This window comes from Arachis ipaensis, chromosome B02 (assembly GCF_000816755.2).
Source record: "Arachis ipaensis cultivar K30076 chromosome B02, Araip1.1, whole genome shotgun sequence".
In the NCBI taxonomy this organism is placed as follows: Eukaryota; Viridiplantae; Streptophyta; class Magnoliopsida; order Fabales; family Fabaceae; genus Arachis; species Arachis ipaensis.
The window spans coordinates 87,486,838-87,504,828 of record NC_029786.2 but is presented as its reverse complement, the minus strand read 5'-3'; the positions used below and the strand labels follow the sequence as shown (position 1 = coordinate 87,504,828).

The following is a 17,991-nucleotide window of genomic DNA, read 5'->3' as shown; positions in this document are numbered from 1 at the left end:
ACTCGAAGTAGATTTCCTAGAGCTACAAAAGCCCAATTGGCGCGCTCTCAATTGCGTTGGAAAGTAGACATCCTAGGCTTTCCAGAAATATATAATAGTCCATACTTTGCCTGAGATTTGATGGCCCAAATAGGTGTTCTAAATCAGCTCAAGAATTCTGGCGTTTAACGCCAGAACTGGCACAAAAGCTGGAGTTAAACGCCCAAACTGGCACAAAAGCTAGCGTTTAACTCCAAGAAAAGTCTCTACACATGGAAGCTTCAATGCTCAGCCCAAGCACACACCAAGTGGGCCCGGAAGAAGATTTCTGCATTAATTACTTATTTCTGTAAACCCTAGGCTACTAGTTCTCTATAAATAGGACATTTTGCTATTGTATTTTGATACTTTTGATAGACCTGTTCACGTTTGGGGGGCTGGCCATTCGGCCATGCCTAGACCTTTTGTTCTTATGTATTTTCAACGGTGGAATTTCTACACACCATAGATTAAGGTGTGGAGCTCTGCTGTTCTTCATGAATTAATACAAAGTACTATTGTTTTTCTATTGAACTCAAGTCTATTTCTTCTCCAAGATATTCATTCGCACCCAAGAACATGATGAATGTGATGATTATGTGATACTCATCACCATTCTCACCTATGAACGCGTGACTGACAACCACTTCCGTTCTACATGCAAACAAGCTTGAATGTGTATCTCTTGGGTTTCTAATCTAAGATTAGAACCTTCGTGGTATAGGCTAGAATTATTGGTGGCCATTCCTGAGATCCAGAACGTCTAAACCTTGTCTGTGGTATTCTGAGTAGGATCTGGGAAGGGATGACTGTGATGAGCTTCAAACTCACGATTATTGGGCGTGTGACAGACGCAAAAGGATCAATGGATCCTATTCCAACATGATCGAGAACCGACAGATGATTAGCCATGCGGTGACAGCGTGCGTATAATATTTTCACTGAGAGGACGGGAAGTAGCCATTGACAACGGTGATGCCCAACATAAAGCTTGCCATGGAAATGAGTATGAATGATTGGAAGAAGGCAATAGGAAAGCAGAGGTTCAGGAGGAACAAAGCATCTTCATACGCTTATCTGAAATTCCTACCAATGAATTACATAAGTATCTCTATCTTTATCTTATTTTATGTTTTATTCATCTTTTAATTATCAATCCTCCATAACCATTTGAATTCGCCTGACTGAGATTTACAAGATGACCATAGCTTGCTTCAAGCCGACAGTTTCCGTGGGATCGACCCTTACTCACATAAGGTTTATTACTTGGACGACCCAGTGCACTTACTGGTTAGTTGTGCGGAATTGTGACAAAGTGTGATTCACGTTTGAGAGCTCCAAGTCCTTTGGCGCCATTGTTGATGATCATAATTTCGTGCACCATTCAGCATTCTTCTTTGCTGAATGGGGAAGGAGATGAGCTTTAGCTCATTTAAGTGATGGGTCCAGTTGGGCCCACTGGCCCAATTCGACCGGTTTGGCCCGTTCGGCCCAATCTTGGGCCAAATTCTTTGAAATTAGTGTCAAAATTCTCGTTCTAAAGAGCTATATCCTATTTTAATATAATATTCATATTTTTTATTTTCCTTTTTAAAATTTAATTTATTGACTAATTATTTACTAATTTAGCGGGATTTTCATATAATGTTAATTCTCATAGCTTATTATGTTATGTAAAATATTATCTATATGTCCTTATTTTTCCTTTTGTTGACATGCATCACATTATGTATCAAATTTTTAGCAGACCTTTCGATATGAGGAGGATGACAACGGCAAAAAAAAAGTGAGTAATGATTCAAAGGATAGGAAAAATCTAGAAGGAAGTAAGAAACAACTTATTTCACAAGTTTTATGACGAGAGAAAGAGTTTAGAAGAAAATGCTAAGCGTAAACCACAGGAATAAATGCACAGCAGTGGAAATGGTTCCTTCAATATCGTTTGAATGACTCTACGAAGATAATTAACATTGAATTGGTACTCTATTTAGTGTTGCAATTTTAAACATTTTGAATACTTGAATAAAATGATTCATTGAAAGTGATAAAATTAAAAACCTAAAATATCAGTCCAATATGTTTCTAACCCTTAAAAAAAGACCGGGGCACTATTAAGGAGTCATTACATTCTAAAATTCATTACATGATCAATTATATTTGTGTCTTTATTTATAGAAAAAGTGTAGACAAAATGCTCTATATTGGTCGAAGCAACTTTATACACATATTGGGATACAAAATTTTACTCCTTTCAGTACTTCCAAAAAATAGGGACATAGGGATTAAAATTTTGAAAATGGAGACTAAAATTTTGAGGTAATGACCAAATCAGTACCCGAAAGATTAAAACGCTGACATTGCGGTACCTGACTATTGTAAACGACAAAATGGTACCTGGTTGATTTTAAAATCAGACAAACATATTCATAACCTGGCCGGACCTAAGCTCCGGTTAGGACAATGCTTACGTGGTCACCGGATTATGCTGACAAATCATGTTTTAATTGAGTTGTCATTTCTAATTAATTAATTTGCTAGCCTAGGTGGAAATTAGGTTAATTGGAATTCAATTTGCCCCCAAATCATTAGTCTTTGCCCTAATCCCAAATCAACAAAGCTTGTTACTGCTGGGTGACTTACTGTGACTTAGTGTTTCACTAAGAGTAAAACTGAAAGGTCACGTAAAGAGGGAGAGACGTTGCCCTGATTACTTGGCGCGAAGAAGAACGAAAAGGATTTGAGAGACATTGTCGAAGTCGTAGCGTCAACAGGGAGGGGTTGGTAGTGGCATCATCGCAACCCCAGTCTTCGCAAGGAAGAATGCTACGTAGAGGTAAGTTCACCTTCACTCCATACTCTCATTTACGTGCCTTCTGTCGAGAGCATTATTATCATGTTGATTGTTTTATTCATTGTATCTTCCCTCTACGATTTTTTAGATGGATCGTCTAGTTACCTTTGTTTATCATCACATGGGTGCCTTGAAAAGGGGTGTTGATGGTAATGTGATATACGACGGGGGTTTAGTAACTGAGATACACAGGGTGAATGTGGAGACATGTAATTTGTTCTTTGTTGAGGGTTTATTTCTAGACTTGGGTTACCCTGGATACAATGAGGTGTACTGGCTAGTACCTGGTTTAGAGTTAGGTAAGGGTCTTAGAGTGCTTAGGACAGACGCTGAAGTCATGAGAATGTGTGAGAGTGCGATGAAGAATGAGAACACTGTACACCTATATTTTGATCACCCCATTGACGCAAACCCTGAAATCATTGATGAAGAAGTCGTGTCTGATGGTAGTAGTGATAGTGTGGTTGAAGTCAATCCAAATGGTGATAGTGTCAAGGAGGATGAAGTTACTAATAAGGTTGACGGTCATGCTAATGAGAAGGAGAATGATGGTGTGAATAAGACCAGTGCTGAGGTTAATGAATTGGAGATGGTGTTGAGTGTGGCTGTGAAAGAGAATATGAATGACGGTGTAAATGAGGCCACTGTTGATATTAACGAGTCAAACAAAGGTGAGAGTGGTGCAGGGGAAGAAGCTGCAAATGACGGAAATGCGGAGAAAGACACTGAAGGAGCATCAGCTCCGGAGAAACCTGCTAAGAAGGTTAGAAAGAGACATCCAAGACCAGCCCCTAGTGGTTTACCCCGAGAAAGAAGAGCTGCCGAGAATGAGGGTGTAAATGAGAGTAACCATGGAGAAGCTGAAGCTGGGAATGAACCCACAGAGGAGACCAATGCTGATGATGTTGCTGGTGTCAATAGGGGTTCTGAATTTCGAAAACCTTTCGTGGATGAGGAAAGGGCAGAGGAAACTGTTACAGAAAACCCAACAGGTAAATTAGTTTTTTTTTTTAAGTTAGAGTATATGTGAATATAAATTGCTTCAGTTCTCATGTATCTCAACTGACTTTGCAGCAGATAATGTAACACAAACTAGTGGGAGGGACAATGCAAGGAGAAATCATCCAAGGCCTCAACCGTCTGGGCAAAGAATTGTACCTGGAAAGGAGGATGAAGCACCAAGGGTAGAGGTGCCTAACCCGAATAGAGAAGATGGTGATAGTGAACCTGAGATGTACCAATATGAATCCGAAGAACTCTGTAGCCCCCCTGCAACTGATGACGAAGAGGAACCTGTATTTCCTCAACATAATCCCAACACGCCATATAGAAAAATAACTCTGGAGTTGAATATGGAGTTTGAGACCATGGAGCAGTTCAAAGCAGCAGTGCAGAAGTATAACATACAAATTGGGAGACAGGTGTTCTACCTTAGGAATGAGAAGAAGAGGTGTAGGGTGATCTGCTATGATCCAGACTGCCCTTGGTTGTGCTACTATGCCAGGACCAACTACCCAGCATCCTTTCAGATAAAGACATTTGTGGACGAGCATACGTGCCCTAGGAGTAACAAGAGTAAATCTGTTTCATGTGCTTGGGTTGCTGAGGAACTGGTCCCAAAGCTGAGGATCCATCCCAACATGCTGCAGAGAGAGGCACAGGAATGGTTTAAAGTGGAGTATGACATCTCAGTCAACGAGAGGATGATGTTTAGGGCTATGGTCAAAGCCAAGGAAGTTATCGAGGAAACAGAGAAAGATCAATACCTAAGGCTCAGAGACTACCTTAACAAAATCATGAAGGCTAATCCTGGTTCAAGAGCCAACATGGGGACTACTCCACAGCCAGAGGGGTTGCCTAAGTTTAGAAACTTATACATCTATTTGGCTGCTTGCAAAAATGGCTTTAGAGCAGGGTGTAGGCCATTTATTGTTTTGGATGGGACGTTTCTGAAAGGGTACTTTGGAGGGCAATTACTAACAGCAGTTGGTCAGGATGCGAACAATCAGCTGTTTCTAATAGCGTATGGGGTTGTTGATGCAGAAACTAAGAAAAATTGGAGATTCTTTCTGGAGGAGTTGCACACAGACATTGGGGACTTCAAAGAGAATGGCTGGGTTTTTATGTCAGACCAGCAAAAGGTGATGTGGACTATCTTAATGTTTTTTGAGTTCTTGTAAGTATATATAAATTAGTTTTCAAATGTCCTCTAATTCATTGTGGTTACCATTCAATGCAGGGTTTAATCCCAGCATTACAGGACGTCATGCCAGGGGTGAAGCACAGATTCTGTTGTATGCATATGTGGAGAAATCTGAATAAGAGATGGAAGGATATGGAACTTAAGGCAACATTTTGGCAATGTGCAAAGGCAACTACTGATCAGGAATTTAATGATGCAATGGGAGCTGTGAAACGGATCAACAAACAGGCCTGGGAGTATTTGTCAAAATTTGAACAAAAACAGTGGTCGAGATCAAGGTTTTCAGACTGGCCAAAGGTAGACAGTTTGACAAGCAACAACTGTGAGTCATTTAACTCAACAATTGTGGGACTTCGGAGGAAGAGTATCTTGACAATGCTTGAGGAGCTTAGGTTCTACATCATGAAGACAATGGCAACTCACAAAGACTCACTGATGGCTTATACTGGACAAATAGCCCCTGTACAAGTCAGTAGGTTAGAGAAAGAAAAAAGACAAGCTAATTACTGGGAAGCACAATAGTGTGGTGATGATGAGCACAATCAGTTTGAAGTAACAAAATGGCAGCATAGAGTCAAAGTGAATACACGAGAGAGGACATGCTCATGCAGAAAATGGCAGCTCACTGGACTACCATGCTGTCATGGGATTGCGACAATCCAAAGAAAGAATGAGAAACCTGAAGACTATGTCCATCACAAACTCACTATCGAGGCTTATAATAGGACTTATATGTTTCACATTAATAGCATACCGAGTCAGGAGTACTGGGAGCATCACGAAGGGCTGCCATGTCTGCCCCTCCATACAAGAGGCCTATTGGCAGACCTACAAAGAAGAGAAGAAAGGATAGCACTAAGCAAAATGCTGGCAGCTAATACAAGGCCAAGAGAATATATGGACAGATAACATGCCAAACCTGCAAAAAAGTGAGCAACACAAAAACCATTACTTATATGTATTTACTTTACCTTTTATGTCCTATCTGCAACCTTATTAATGCTGCTTTTCCTTACTCATGTGTTTTTTGCAAGGCTGGACATAATAGCAGAACTTGTCCTGACAAAGGAAGTGGAACAGCAGCTGAAGAACCAGATCTTGATGAGGATGAAGCTAGGGAGCAAGAAGCTAACTGGGAGGAGACCATGGAGGCTGCACACGCTGCACATGTTGCAGATGAGGAAGAGCTCACTCAAAACCATCCACAAACTCAGCCTGATCAGGTAAATGTTAATGATTTTTTTTACCTTGTTGTACTAAACTGTTGGATCAGTCTCCATAGAAGATTTGATTTCATGAATGCACAAACTGATGCAAAATAACATCAATGATGGCAACACTATAACAACTGCTTCAGCCCCTACTGTAGCCACCATACCAGCAGCAACCAACCCATGTGCTCCACCAGCTAGTTCAGAACCATCACCAGCACCAAAGAGGAGAGACAGACCATCTTTTGTTAGGGGCAATACAGTTCCACCAAGAGGAAGAGGCAACACCACTCGAAGAGGAATGGCAGCCACTACAACAACTCCAACTCCAGCACAAAATGCAGCAGCTGCACCACCACCCCCTGCTCAACCTAGTCTTGTCAGCCCTGATATTGGGTCTAGATCCCAAATTCCTGCATCTCCATCCAATGTTGGGCCTCAGCCTCAAGGTCCATTACTTAGGCCCAGTCTTCAGGCCCAACCTACAGCACCATTTAGGCCCCCAAGTGTGACTAGGGAGACCATGGCAGCAGCAAGTCCAGCAACCCAGAGTAGGTTTACAGGCTTCATGCCCACCCCATCCTTGAAGAAGAAAAAGCCATCCAGACCACCACCATCAAAGACATCAACAAATGACAAGAAATGAGCTTAGATTCTTGGGTTTTTTAGTTTGTTGTTATTTGCATTTTGGACATGATTTACTTAAAATGCACCCAACTGCCATTATGGCATGTAAGTGCTAACCTAGTGTTTCTGTGTTTTGTTACTCTCATCTTGGGTCTGTAGCAGTTAATATGAACATGTGTCATTTTGGTTGTCTTATTTGGGGCCTGAACTTTGTTACTCTAAATAGTTAATGGTTATAACTTGATGTTATTTTGCTGTTTTATTCAGTTTATGTTTACAAAACTAATTGACATGGCTTACATAGACTCTATGTATCTTGGTCAAAACACAACAACAACAACTCAATCAAAGCACAACAAGAACACAGCATACATTAATTTATCTCAATTACATTGAGGACAAGATAACAAATTTCCAATCTCTCACTATTATACTATTATAATCTACAATGTCTACCTACTTAGCCACCCTAAACATAATCAAAGCCACATTTAACCCAATCAAAATACACATAAAAATTAGGCACAACTCAACCCTCTTCAGATTCTCCTTCATGTCATTCACCACAGATAGTACCATCATCATCCTTTGAACTTCATGGCCATCCCCACAGTCAACATTGATTATGCCTTTCTTTTTGGGTTTTGATTTGCCCAGCATATTACTGTTCTCTGAAGAAACTTCTCCTTCCACACATTCCGCTTGTATTTCATCCAACCATTGAAAATACCCGCAATGCATTTCTGTGTTCTGGCACAACACGAAGAGTTCAAACATCAGAGAACAATCCAAATCTAAAAATGAATAAGAACAGACGATAAACCAAGAAGGGATATCATTCTACTTCCTCACATATTCATCACAATTCCAATCTTACCTTCCATAGAGGGCAGCGTAGAAACCATCTATCAGGGTTGCTACTTGTCTTCAACTTCAACAGAACCACTGGAAGGGGACAAAAGCAACAGCCATCGTAACTTTTACTCACAATGCCCGAAGCACCATCCACGTCGCAGGCTTGCATCGAGGGCTGCCTTCTCAGCGTTGCAGATTTTCCACGAGCCCTTGCAGAATGCATCTTCCAATCTTGGATCCCCTACTGCGAATGAACAAACAGAGAGCTTTGTTGATTTGGGATTAGGGCAAAGACTAATGATTTGGGGGCAAATTGAATTCCAATTAACCTAATTTCCACCTAGGCTAGCAAATTAATTAATTAGAAATGATAAATCAATTAAAACATGATTTGTCAGCATAATCCGGTGACCACGTAAGCATTGTCCTAACCGGAGCTTAGGTCCGGCCAGGTTATGGATACGTTTGTCTGATTTTAAAATCAACCAGGTACCATTTTGTCGTTTACAATAGTCAGGTACCGCAATGTCAGCGTTTTAATCTTTCGGGTACTGATTTGGTCATTACCTCCTAAAATTTTATTAATATTTCTTTTCTAAAATGTCCTCATTCAAAATTTCATATTTCATATTCCAAGTATACCCTTCACAATCCCTCCACTGTCAACACTTTCTAGCCCTCATTTCTCACCTCCAACCTCACCCAACCTTTGCCATCGCCAAATTCCACTACCAACATCAATAATAATACCAAAAAACCAACAATTTCATAAACATATGTTAAAATAAGATTTAACAATCTCATAACACGAGAATTTCAAAATCATAATAGAAAATAGAAGAATAGTGGGATAGAAGACAAAACAAAGGAAGGCAAAAAAGAGGAAGAAAGGAAGAGGAGATGGTGATAACAGAAAAAGGAGTTGCCGCCGTTTCCAAACAAGGAATGGAGGGGACGATGTCAAGGTAGGGCTTAGGTGCTTCGGCGAAGATCTTTAGTTTTTAGAGCTCCTCAAGAGGAGGGAACACAGATCAGCAACTCGAACAAAGTGACACAGAATTGGAACTGAAGCGGCAGGGCGAGTACAGGAAACAAAGACGGCACGATGGACTATCAGTAACACAAACTAAGTGCTTGTAAACAAGATGCAACAAACATTACAAAAGTCACAATGGTGGTGGGTGTTGTCATCAATATTGACGAAAACCGTCGCTGTTAGTTCGTTGGAGAAAAAGGAGGACAGAAATAAGAAAAAAAAAAGAGAAAGGAAAAAAGACTAGGAGAATGACTGGGTTATCTCCCTACTTTTTTATACTAAAAATATTGGCTTTACATTTTTTATTTATCACTTTTATAGTTTGACTCCCGTTAAGGAGCTAATAGAATAAGTATACAATGTGTATAATGGATTGATTTTTTGTCCCAATATGAATGCTATCGTACAGGTTCGAACATCTAAGATAAAATACTACTAATCTATCAAACACAATACACTCATATTATCTAGAATAACTATTCGAGTACCATGGATAATAAACATATGATATCCTACTAAATCAAACATCCAATTTAAAATACTTGAAACTGATCACACAAATACACATTTACTATTCTAAAATAAGTATATGTGAATAGCTTTAAATAAACATTCAATACTTTAATTTTAATTTAAAATTAACCACCATTGTATACATTGTATTTATAGATCACATGTATTGGCTCCCTATACTTCCTCTTATAGTTTTATCAACTTTCTAAGGCTTGATTTGGTAAAGTTTTTACTTTTCGAAAGTAGCTTATGAAAGCTGTCTTAAAAGACAGTTTTTTAGAAGCGGCAGCACTTGCGTTTGGTAAAATCACGTTAAAAATAGCTTTTAATAAACACAAGCACTACAATTGTGTTTGGTAAAACAGATTTTAAAAATTTAAAAAAATTATAATAAACATATTTATAACGAAGAATAATTTTTTTTCAAATTTTAGAGACCAATAATTTAAATATTTATTTGATTTACTCTCTATATTAATATAAATATAGTTATCATTAGTCAATAATAAAACTTGTATGTAATCCAATGTTAGTACTGATACGTCCATTAGCCATATATATATATATATTGACTCACTTTTACAAATCAATGGGACACATATCTAGTAAAATTATATATCTATATTTACATATGTATATATATGTTATTATAATTTTGACTAATGTTCATGAAGTTGGTGTACGAAATTTTATGATTGGTTTCATAAATCAAGTCTCCTTCTTCACGTTTTAAAGAATAGAGAAAAACAAACATCTACTAAAAAATACAAAAACAACGCACAAAAAATAATATAAATAGATATAAGTTCATACCTAATACGTGATAGAGATGTATTTGTATTGAAATTGTGAAGATTAGGTTGAAAAATAAAAAAGATATGAAGATTGTGTTAGAATTTGTGAAGGTTAGGTTGAGAAATTAGAAATATGAGTATTTCAATGGTAATATAATGGTGGAAAATATGTGTGAGAAAATAAATGAAATCTGGTGTTAATAAGTAATAATGGTAATTTTGAATATTTATTATATTAGATTTTTTTATTTTGATAAGTATAAGCCAACTTTAAAAAACTCCCTCTTAGGTGGCTCAGGATTCGGTGGTCTCAGAACGCCATAACAAAACATGTTTTTTAAATTTTTCTAATAACTGCTAAATAATTATTTTTTAAATTTAATTATAAATTAATCCCATATATTTTATTTAATTATAAAAATAATTTTTATTTTATAAATAATTATTTTATCATAAATCTATCATGTTTATCAACAATCAAGAACAAAAACAATAACGAATTAGATCTTCCATTGATCCTAATAAATTTTTTGGCTATTTCAATCGATTAAAAGATTAAATTTTATCTGTCACGTTCGTGAGGAATCATAAAATCGTGTTTCCTTGAAAACCAATCGATTGGATTATCAAACCAATCGATTGAATTATAACTCAATCGATTGGATTACAGTTTACCACTAAACAATCGATTGAAAATTGTTGGGCAGCATGGTTTTCACAAAAATCAATCGATTGGTCATATTACACAATCGATTGAACAATGAATTAAATGTGAATTTTTTATAATTCAATCGATTGTTTAGAATTTTCAATCGATTGAATGCTTCAAAACAACCTGGGTCTCACAATTCAATCGATTGCTTTTGTTACTCAATCGATTGAATTCACCAAAACAATATGAATTTACCTAATTCAATCGATTGAAGTGTGCTACCCAATCGATTGAAATGTGTACTACGCCTATTTCAATCTTGTTATCGTTTTTAGAAATTATTTTGTTATTCATCTATCTTATCTTTAAAATTCTATCTTCAATTTTTGCGATTTTATTTTAATTTAGATACTCTAATCTTATCTTTTTCTTAATATTAACATTATAAATTGGTGAATAATCCATCACCAATTATTCAATCCCACCATTGAAATCGTGTATCATTTTCTTTGATTATAAAAATTTCATTGTTTTTCTTTGGAACATCCATCTACTCAATATCCAATTTTTTTGGAATTTTTTATCCGTCTATTTAATATCCACTAACCAGCATTTTGATTACAAAATCGAGGTCAGTGAATAGAATCTCTAATTTTGTAATTATTTGTTTCGATACTTTATTCGTGAAATTGATTGTGTAATGAAAAAATATTTTTTTTATCTTTTATTAAAATTCACAGACATTGAGAAATACTAAAAAGTAAATAGATGTTATTATTTTTTATTATTAATTAGCTAGCAATCAGGGACGGACCTAGAGGGGGGCGAGTAGTGGCCTGGACACCCCAAAATTTTAAGAAACTATACTTATCTATAACAATATATAATGGGAATACAGAGAGTTTGGTGTCCAATATTTTTTTCCTATTTTACCCCTATCTTTATAATCTAAAACTACATACTCAATCACGTACTCACGTTTTGTAAATTTTACATTAACCCATGACAGAATGATGTAACTGCTTCACTTAACAAAATTGCTCACTCTCAATTATAAAATTATAAAAATGGCTCCACTTACACTATAGTTTAAACAAGGTAATTTTTTTTAATTAAATGTACAAAGAATAATTTTTCTCTTTAAATTATTATCATACTATTTTAGTAATATACTCTTGATGCTTATATGCAATATATAATGATAATTAGTGTCTAAATTTAAATTCCAATATTACTCTTAAAAAGAGGTTTATTATTAAAAAATTCTTTGTCAATTTCGTTAAATAAAAAAATTTCTACCTATTTTTTCACAGTAACCTCGTTAAGATATTCTTATTGAATATAAATTATTGTTACAAATATTTTTATTAAGATATATTTTGAAGGAATAAAAGTAAAATAGTTCAATAAGGATAATTTTTTTAAAAAAATAAATTTACACTAATAATTTTTCTCTTCAAATTATTAACGTACTTTTCTAATATACTCTAAGTATCTATACAATATATAATATCAATTGGCATTCAAATTTATGTTCCAATATTGTTATTAACGAGAGAGGTTTATTATTTTTTAAAAAAATTTACACACAATAATTTTTGTATCAATATATCATGATTCATTTTAAAAATAATATTTATTCATCTAAGTCATAGAGTGTCTTGAAAAATTATATTTAAATAATTTTTTTATCTTTTAACTATTTTATATTTTTAGATTGAAAACTTTGTATTTTTTTTATTCAAAGTTTATTTTTTTTTTATTTTAATTCTCTTATTCAAAACTATTGTGTAAATTTTTTTAAAAAATAATAAACCCCTCTCGTTAATAATAATATTGGAACATAAATTTGAACGCTAATTGATATTATATATTGTGTAGGTACTTAGAGTATATTAGAAAAGTACATTAATAATTTGAAGAGAAAAATTATTAGTGTTAATTTATTTTTTTTAAAAAATTATCCTTATTGAACTATTTTACTTTTATTCCTTCAAAACATATCTTAATAAAAATATTTGTAACAATAATTTACATCTAATAAGAATATCTTAACGAGGTTACTGTGAAAAAATGGGTAGAAATTTTTTTATTTAACGAAATTGACAAAATAATTTTTTTAATAATAAACCTATCTTTAAGAGTAATATTGGAATTTAAATTTAGACACTAATTATCATTATATATTGCATATAAGCATCAAGAGTATATTATTAAAATAGTATGTTAATAATTTAAAGAGAAAATTTATTATTTGTACATTTAATTAAAAAAAATTACCTTGTTTAAACTATAGTGTAAGTGGAGCCATTTTTATAATCTTACAATTGAGAGTGAACAATTTTTTTAAGTGAAGCAGTTACATCATTCTGTCATGGGTTAATGAAAAATTTATAGAACGTGAGTACGTGATTGAGTATGTAGTTTTAGATTATAAAGATAGGGGTAAAATAGGAAAAAATATTGGACATCAAACTCTGTGTATTTCCATTATATATTGTTATAGATAAGTATAGTTTCTTAAAATTTTGGGGTGTCCATGCCACTACTCGCCCCTTCTAGGTCCGTCCCTGATTGCGAGCTAATTAATAATAAAAAATAATAACATCTATTTACTTTTTAGTATTTCTCAATGTCTATGAATTAATAAAAGATAAAAAAAAAATAATTTTTCATTACACAATCAATTTCACGAATAAAGTATCGAAACGAATAATTGCAAAATTAGAAATTCTATTCACTGACCTCGATTTTATAATCAAAACGATAGTTTATTTTTTGAACACTACAATGAAAAACTTGATTGGACCTTTGCTGATTGCTGCAACGGTGATTAAAGTTGAAGGAATAGTGAACATTAAATAGACGGATAAAAAATTCCAAAAAAATTTGGATATTGAGTAGATGGATGTTCCAAAGAAAAACAATGAAATTTTTTATAATCAAAGAAAATGATACACGATTTCAATGGTGGAATTGAATAATTGGTGATGGATTATTCACCAATTTATAATGTTAATATTAAGAAAAAGATAAAATTAGAGTATCTAAATCAAAATAAAATCATAAAAATTGAAGATATAATTTTAAAGATAAGATAGATGAATAACAAGATAATTTCTAAAAACGATAACAAGATTGAAATAGGCGTAGTACACATTTCAATCGATTGGGTAGCACACTTCAATTGATTGAATTAGGTAAATTCATATTGTTTTGGTGAATTCAATCGATTGAGTAACAAAAGCAATCGATTGAATTGTGAGACCCAGGTTGTTTTGAAGCATTCAATCCATTGGAAATTCTAAACAATCGATTGAATTATAAAAAATCCATATTTAATTCATCGTTCAATCGATCGATTGATTTTTGGGAAAACCATGCTGCCGAGCAATTTTCAATCGATTGTTTAGTGGTAAACTGTAATCCAATCGATTGAGTTATAATTCAATCGATTTGTTTGATAGTCCAATCGATTGGTTTTCAAGAAAACACGATTTTATGATTCCTCATGAACATGACGGATCAAATTTAATCTTTTAATCGATTGGAATAGCAAAAAAATTTATTAAGATCAATGAAAAATCTAATTCATTATTGTTTTTGTTCTTGATTGTTAATAAACATGATAGATTTATGATAAAATAATTATTTATAAAATAAAAAATTATTTTTATAATTAAATAAAATATATAAAATTAATTTATAATTAAAATTAAATGGTCTAAAGATTCTCGGACCATCAAATATTTAGCTCTGAAAGTGGAAACGTCCGGAGCACATCTTTACAAAACTTTACCAAACTAAGCCTAAGTCATTTCCCATTATCCAATAAAAAATCTCGTGACATAATGAGAGAACCCGCCGCCTCCCCGTAACGGATTCTGCGGATACTTAGTTAGTAGTTACCGACTTACCGTCCCATCCCAAACCCCCAAATGATAAACCCTAGATTCGTCAATTAACCTTCAACTCCCACACAGGCTTTTGCATTTCATACTTCAAAGTTCGATTCTTTCAACCTTTAACCCAAAAAATTCTCCCTCTTCGCCCATGTCCCTCTTCTTCACCTTCCCCAATTCAAGCTCCTCTTGCAGCAACTTACATGTAACGATAACAACACAATTCGCGGTAAAAGGGAGTTTTTGAGGTTTTAAGAGTTGTTTTCGGTGAATGATGGAGGCTCGAGTTGGTATAGTAGTAGAAGGTGGGCAGAAAGCCCTTAACGCCGCCCACGGCACCGTAGTCGATGGCGGCGGGGCAGCTAAGTTTCTGCCGCATAATAATCGCCGGAACCAGCAGCAGCAGCAGAATCAACAACAGCGGCAGAAGTCGCAGATAGGAAGCGTTCATCAGCTTCTTGCCGGCGGCATCGCCGGTGCTTTCAGCAAAACCTGCACTGCACCCCTTGCTCGCCTCACTATCCTTTTTCAGGTTTCTTTTTTTCTTTATTTATTTTATGTATGAGCTTTTATTTTAATTTGTTTACCAAGTCTAGAGTTTAGTTAGTTGATAGGCACTTCGTGACTAGTGGTTTAGTTCCTGTTTGTTTTTTATGTTTGATTTTGTTTTGACTTGTGTATTTATTTATACCAAAAATTTTTTTTTAACTCTTAATTAGTATGATTAAGGGAATGATGCACAATGTAGGTTTGGTGAAAGGGTGCATCCAAATGTTGTAATGTAGGCAACACAGGTGTAAAGAAACTCTGGAATAGAGATAACCATCCCGTGTCCACAATTGTAATTTCCTGGAATTATGGGATGAGATTAGTTATGAGAATAGACCTAGACATTAGACAAGACACAAAGGAAAGAGATATAAAAATTAGTGTTTCTGTATTTTGTATTTTTGTTTGGTGATAAATTAAATATAAAGATATAAATTATGAAAGTCCAATTTAATCTCATTTCTTTCCATACAAAAAATTTAGGAAGAAAAATATAATGATAAAAAATATAATTATGAAAAATTAATAGGAATAATAAAAAAATAAGTTGTGTCTCTTATTAGGGTTTTTGTATTTTTTCTGTTGAGAAAGACATAAAATATACTAATTCAGTGTCTTAGGACACAATGTCTGCATCTATGTCTTATCTGTCAAACATGACTTGAATTTGGCCATAGTGATAGCCAATTTGAATTTGGTATATAGAAAGTAAAATCATCATACAACATAGGCTTGTTTTTTCCTTTCTCTTATCAGTTTTACATTCAACACTTAACTTGCATAAGGCGTAATGTAAAACTATCGCATTTCGTTGCATATTAGGCCTGGATAATTAACAGGTTTTTGTAATTATGTCGATGAGGTGTAACCTGATTATTCCTCCTCGTGCTAATGTGAATGAAGTTTTTTCTAAGGTTAGGATTTCTTTCCCTGACAGATACAAGGTATGCATTCTGATATGGCAACATTGAGCAAGCCTAGCATATGGTTTGAAGCTTCCCGTATTGTCAATGAAGAAGGATTTAGAGCATTTTGGAAAGGCAATATGGTTACCATTGTTCATCGTCTCCCATATTCTGCTGTCAACTTCTATGCCTATGAACACTACAAGAATGTAATCTCTTATGTCCTCTCTATAATGTAAGTTATTTCAGAAGTTATTTATATATTCTTAAGGCTTGAATTAATGTTGCCTTTACGCTGTCTGTTTGCAGCTATTACAGTCACTGATTGGTGAGAATCATAGCGGAAATGCTAGTAAAAACCTATTTGTGCACTTTGTGGGTGGTGGTTTAGCAGGTATAACAGCTGCTTCTGCCACATATCCTTTGGATCTTGTGAGAACGCGACTTGCAGCACAGGTGTTGTAGCAACCTCCCTGAGTTAAGAATTGTTAGATTACATTCATCTTCATCATGATATTCTGTTACCTTTTCACCTTGTTTATTGAGATTCTTCTATTATGTTCCTTTGCAGAGAAGTGCTGTATACTATAGGGGCATCTCACATGCTTTCAGTACCATTTGTATGGAAGAAGGTTTCTTTGGTCTGTACAAGGGCCTTGGAGCAACATTGCTGGTAGGGTGCTGCATTTTCACTTCTTTTTTTTTTGACATATCTGTCATCTTGATTTCTTCAAATAATAGTCATAAGTACTTCTTTTGTGTGATGCAGGGTGTTGGGCCCAATATTGCTATTAGTTTTTCTGTTTATGAGGCCTTACGTTCTTTTTGGAAGTCCCAAAGTTGGGAAGTAAAACTTGATACGCGGATTTACAGGGTTTGTTTGGTGACAATATTTGTGCTCGAGCTGGTGGACGTGGGAGATTAACGTAGGAGGCAGAATGCTCTAGATTTCCTTTACAACGACTTACAACGTTCTCTAGTAATGTGTATGTTATGTACCAATCACTGAATCACGGATCTTTTATAGTATTCTTTATGTGTCATAGAATAGACTAATTAATGATATTTTGTTTAAGAAGGAACAGGTTTAGTAGTTCGTTCTGTACTCGTTAGGTTTGAGAAAGGTACTTTATTCAAGTAAGTTCTTTTACAGTCGAACGTAGTGTTTTACTCAAATCGGTTTATAAATCCGTGTATTAATTTTCGATTGTCTAGTTTCTGCAGATTGTCGAGTGTGTCAGTATGGTATACAGTTTGTGTAGATTGTCAGTCTTCGTTTGTTTAGTTAATTTTCCCTTTGTGACTATCTAGCAAATCTTATGGTTTATCATGAAGGTCGAAAGTGTAAGGTGTCATGATGATATAAAGGAGTTTTAAGTTTTTTTATTTATTTATAGTAATCGGTTATATATTCGGGGTTTTAACTTCCTTCATGTTTTGTTAAATTGATTTTTTCGAGTTTTCTTTGAGTCGGTTACCATTGTCCTTTTGGTTTTATTGTAAATCTATACATTTACTACTACTTAAAGGGTCGAAGTGGTACCATTGATATAAGTAGTGCACGTACTTTTCATTAATTTACTCGTAGTGTATATTTAGACAGTTTATTGTCCAACGGGTCCTACAACTTGTTAAATAAATTTTTTTTTAACTCCTTAGTAGGACGGTAACGTTTATCGATGTTTGATTGTTCATGGTTGGACAGCTACTACGTTAAGGACTTTCTGAAGGTGTTCGTTCTGACTGGTACTGTCATCTTAGTAGCCCGGATTTAAAGTTTTACTGCCTTACTTCCTTCATAAATCCTTTGTCTATGTCACTCGTATTTGATGATGAATTAGGAACGTTTATATATATATATATATATATAAGTGG

The 17,991-nt window shown here is 34.7% G+C and overlaps 1 protein-coding gene across 1 annotated transcript in view; it reads left to right on the top strand.

Moving 5' to 3' along the window:
- Positions 14,580–17,991, top strand: part of LOC107625613 (mitochondrial substrate carrier family protein B) — an 8,471-nt gene continuing 5,059 nt past the window's right edge. The window contains exons 1-5 of the mRNA XM_016328298.2: positions 14,580–15,194; positions 16,149–16,325; positions 16,426–16,572; positions 16,688–16,789; positions 16,886–16,956. Of these exons, the coding sequence (XP_016183784.1) occupies positions 14,934–15,194; positions 16,149–16,325; positions 16,426–16,572; positions 16,688–16,789; positions 16,886–16,956 (758 nt within the window). The 5' untranslated portion in view covers positions 14,580–14,933. The remainder of the gene's footprint in view (positions 15,195–16,148; positions 16,326–16,425; positions 16,573–16,687; positions 16,790–16,885; positions 16,957–17,991) is intronic.